Here is a 4,832-nt window from a genome sequence, read left to right as displayed (position 1 = left end):
CCCCCCCCACCCAAGATGTAGCCGTGTGAATGAGGAAGTTTCGATTTCACAATGAAACTTGTGTGACTTTTTTTACTTAAATTTGTGATCTAATTAAATTTAAGTGTGATCACTGGTCGAGACTTCGCAGTCTGATCCAGAGGCGGTCCTAGCCTGTTTGGCGCTCTGGGCGAACACTGCCTCTGATGCTCCAAAAACCGCCACTGGTCTGACCTGGTGAGCAGCCCCCACACACTGAATCTCAGAGTGAATCTGTATCCATGTGGTGTTTACAGAGAATATTTACATTATGTTCACATTCAATAATAAAACATATACTGGAGACAAATTTCTGCCTTTTCTATCTGCTGCTCTCTACAAAGGACATGAAATTTTATCAAAACCATTTTCTTACATCGTCTGTCTGTAATGGGCAGACAAATAATAATGAAAATATAAAATAAGTAGTTGATCAATTTCCCATTAAATATTTAAGTCAAACAAATTGAAAAGGCTGTACATGAAAACGTTTTCAATTTAGAATCAATGTTAAAGAAGATGACTACTGTCTGAAAACATAACTGTCTTTATGCATGTTTATAATAATAATAATAATGATGATGATAATAATACATTTTATTTACATGCACCTTTGAAGACCCTCAAGGTCACATTAGTACAGCAAACTATAAACACAAGGTAAATGAAAAAACAAACAGTACAGGACAGAGGAGGAGTGATGTGATCTCAAAAAGAGTTAGATTGAAATTTAAACATTACCTTCAGATAACATCTATATTTAGTTGAGATGACATTTGTAACTAACATGTTCTAATAATTTATCAGATATTTATCACCGTGTCAATTTATTGTTGTGATTTTTTTATTGCTTGTCAATTTGCATCTACCAGCACAAGAACTGATTTTGTGATGATTCATAAAATACCAACTTTGGATGATGGTAAATAAAACAATCAAGTCATAAAATCAGAAACATTTCTTCTCTCTTTTCTTACAGAAATATGGAGAGGGTGTCCTCCTTTAAGTTCGTTGGCCCCACATATCTGAGAACCTATCCTGGTCCACAAACACATCAGCCCTGGTGAAGAAAGCCCAGGGTTCAGATCCATCAGGTGCAAAAGCAACAGACTAAAGAACAGCTTGATCCCCTGGGCTGTCAGAACTGTTAATCCAAACTAAGAGTGTGAACAGACTTCTCCAACACATCCATCCTGACACTGCTGTTGATCATCTATGTGCAATATCTCAGTCTTTCCATGTTTTATGCAATACTTTGGTCTCAGTGGAATCACCATCCCCACCCTAAATGACCATTTCCCCTCGACCCTTATTTATTTATTTATTATATAACTGCCATTGTATGCAGACCCACAATGTTTCTGTTTCAGTGTTTCTTACAGAAACACCATGTATATAATTCATTCACATATCTGTATACATATATTGCTTTTTTCCCCTCATTGTATATTGTTTTCTCTTCTTTACTTCTGCACCTTTTTGGTTCAGCTACCCAATTTCGCTGTGCAAGAAACTGCACAATGACAATAAAAAGCTCCAAGTCTGTAAAAACAGCTCCAATCTGTCTCTGCTGCTGTTATGTCATCAGCTTTGGCTCGAGGGGCAGAGCTCTTTTGGTTTCTGCTAATTAATAATCGACAGTATTCCTACAGGGCCAAGGATGGATAAAGTGAAAAATGTTAGACACATTTGTAGTTAAGTCTCTCAGTGACCTTCACCTGGTCATTAACTGCTTTGAGGGCATTATTTCATCTCACATTTTCTCCAAAGATCTTGACAACCATGAATTCACCTATCAGGAGAACAGATCTTTGAAGGATGAAGTCTTACCTGCACTTCACACACCCCAGTCCCTGCAGGAGCATCCAAACACATTTAAGGAAGCTTTTTGTTCATTTCAGCTGCATCTTTAACACTATGATCACTCACAAACTGGGACACAAACTTAGGACCCTGGGACTATCCACTACCCACAGACCATCACACGTCAGAACCGGCACCAAAATCTCGTGAACCCTGGTCCTGAGGACAGCCCTGCAGGGATTTGGGGTACAGTGAAGTTTGCTGATGACACCACTACAGTGGGACTGATCACCAGTGATGATAAAAATCCTCAGAGGTGGAGACTATGAAGAACATCAAATATCTGGGTGCTCACATTACCAACAATCTCACATGGTCAGTGAACATATCACAGCTGGTGAGGAAGCACAGCAGCGACTGTTCTTCCTGAGGAAGCTGAAGCTGGCCCGACTGTGCTCTCAGCTCCAGGCGAAGCACAATAGCGAGCGTCCTGTCAGTGAGTCACTGTGTGTGCTGACGCCTCAAAAAGAAACAGAGACGACGCACGCTTCAGGGAAGAGAGACCGAACCAATAACAGCCGGACAAACAGACTAAAGAACAACAAACACACATCCAGATAACCAATAATTCTTATACATCTTTTATTTCTACTATTTTGGTGCCTTTAAAAAACAAAAAGCTGCTTTTACCCCTTGCTGTTGGTTGATACTCACCAAACAAACTTTTGGTCTGGTTTTAAAAGGCATGCAGTCCTCTGGGACTTAAACAGTGCAGTTATACTCTGCATTTTGAGACCGGACGCTTCAGTAAACGTTTCCTAGCTATGTGCTTTATATCTCACACGCTCTCGATTGTTCTCCTTAAAAATCTGAACCAGGCGTGTGAAGAGCTCTTGAGGTTCGAGGTTTTTCCTCCACAAATATCTGTAACTGCACATTTTGATCAAATCTTTTAAGGGACGATGGAGCCCGAGCTCTTCCATGAAACTCGAGCCCCTCTCTTTGGATGCTGACAGCAGAACCAGCGAATGATCAAACACTCGTTTTCCGAAGAGTTTCAGGACTTTGCAGAGTCTCTGCTTGTGATCCTCTGTGAAGGTTTCAGGCTGCAGGACCAGAAGGAACACATGAGGTCCAGGAGCTGTGAGCCTCACACAGTTTTCTACATGTTCTCTCAGATCATCTTCAGAGATGTTTGGAAGCAGCAGATCTGGAGTGTTGATTAGGATGACTTCTTTGTCCCTCAGAAGTCCTCTGACCGGCTGATAGTCTGGCTCTTCCTCGGGGCTAAACACAGGAACCTCCAGTATGAAGTTCACCACAGCGGTCCTCTCAGACTGGCTGTTCCCCAGCAGAACGACCCTGATCTCAGACACTGCAAAGAAAACCGTAAGGAAAGCAATGAATGCAACCAAGCGTAGAAGATTCAGGTAAAGATTTATTGTCTATTTGTCTGTGACTGTTGCAGCTGACTGCACTGACTGTTCTTATAGAAACTCAGACTTCAGTCTGACTCACTGTCTGGAGGCTGCAGATCGTCGCTGCTGTTCAGCAGCTGCAGATCATCTGTGAAAACACAAAGATCACCTCAGAGCGCCATCATCACACACACACACACACACACACACACACACACACACACACACACACAAAGATACTTGTAATAACTGCCCATTTAATGGAAGCTCAAACTTTCCACATTAAATATTCATTCTACATAAAGAAAGAATTAAATTAGTGATTAAAAATGTAAAACAAAATCAAAAAGATGAGGATTTATAATCAATGTTCCCTCTAATGTTTCATGTGTCTGAGCGAACACACAAACTCCCTGAGCGTCCCTGGATCACTGAGCAACAGCAGACGTGTGCACTGTGGTCACGCCAGCATCCAATCATCCAAGTCACATGTTTATTAAAATCAAATCACAGCATTTATGTTAGACTACTTTTAATTAACTGCTTTAGTCCACTTACAATGAAAATTTAAAAGAAATCTTGTTCATGACCTGTAGCATGTTAACACTACTGGAAGTAAAAATAACTTGAACTCCAATTTTGAAAACATGTGTTTTTTAAACAGAACAAAAACAAAGTTGTACAACAAAGTTTTTTGTTGTACAACTTTGTTTTGTTCTGTTTTTATAAAGCTCTGACTTGCATTATGAGCAGGGGCGATTCTAGGATCAGAGCTTTGGGGGTGCTGATCCTTGGGGTGGACCAATTTTTGGTGCAGCGTGTTTTGGGCTTTAAAAGCCACAGAGACAGAGCGAACCATCGCTCTGTGTTAACACAGAGTGAACACCATCCCCACTGACACAGCGGCCAGGGAGGCAGAAGAACATCAAGAAGGCCCTGAGTAAATGTTGTTATCACAGCTGGACTTTTGTCAAAGCTGGAAAGGCTCTTAAAGAAAGCTCCAGCCGATCCAGGAGAGAAGGACAACCGCTGCCTAAGCAAAAACCTGTAGTGATCCCGTACGTGTCAGGATTATCGGAACAGTCGAGACGCATTTTTTCTAAACACTGTGTCTCTGTGGCTTTTAAACCCCAAAACACACTGAGTCTGTGGTCTGGGAGAGAGTCTGTAACTCTCTGCCTGCAAAATACAGGATATAATGACCAATGTTGGGCAATTAATTATATAGTTACTTCTTCAAAAAAGTAACTGAGTTTTGCCTCAGTCTTTACCTAAAAATGCAGCCAAGGTGTTTTTTAAACAAACATTTCAAACTATTTACAGAACAATCAGCTGTTCTGCATCAAATCTGATGCCACACAAATTATTTGTGCCGCTCCAAAAAATAATTTCTGTCCACTATGAGATGAAGGAGAACAACAGCCTGATACCTGCAGGCCTGACAGCAGCAGATGTATCACTGCTGTAACACCTGTAACACTCAGCAGGCGCCTCATTGTTCTGACACACACAACAAAGCTATTGACTACACTACACACTAACTACACACTGACTACACACTAACTACACACTAACTACACACTAACTACACAC

The 4,832-nt window shown here is 41.0% G+C and overlaps 1 protein-coding gene across 1 annotated transcript in view; it reads right to left on the bottom strand.

The window, feature by feature from the left end:
- Window positions 1-2,639: 2,639 nt before the first annotated feature.
- LOC102216120 (GTPase IMAP family member 8-like) overlaps window positions 2,640-4,832 on the bottom strand; it is a 31,945-nt gene continuing 29,752 nt past the window's right edge. The window contains exons 9-10 of the mRNA XM_013907971.1: window positions 3,340-3,387; window positions 2,640-3,196 (exon numbers count right to left, since the gene is read on the bottom strand). Of these exons, the coding sequence (XP_013763425.1) occupies window positions 2,640-3,196; window positions 3,340-3,387 (605 nt within the window). The remainder of the gene's footprint in view (window positions 3,197-3,339; window positions 3,388-4,832) is intronic.

Source organism: Pundamilia nyererei, unplaced genomic scaffold, assembly GCF_000239375.1.
Source record: "Pundamilia nyererei isolate P.nyererei 1_Seehausen unplaced genomic scaffold, PunNye1.0 scaffold00674, whole genome shotgun sequence".
Lineage (NCBI taxonomy): Eukaryota > Metazoa > Chordata > Actinopteri > Cichliformes > Cichlidae > Pundamilia > Pundamilia nyererei.
This window is presented reverse-complemented; position numbering and strand designations above follow the sequence as displayed.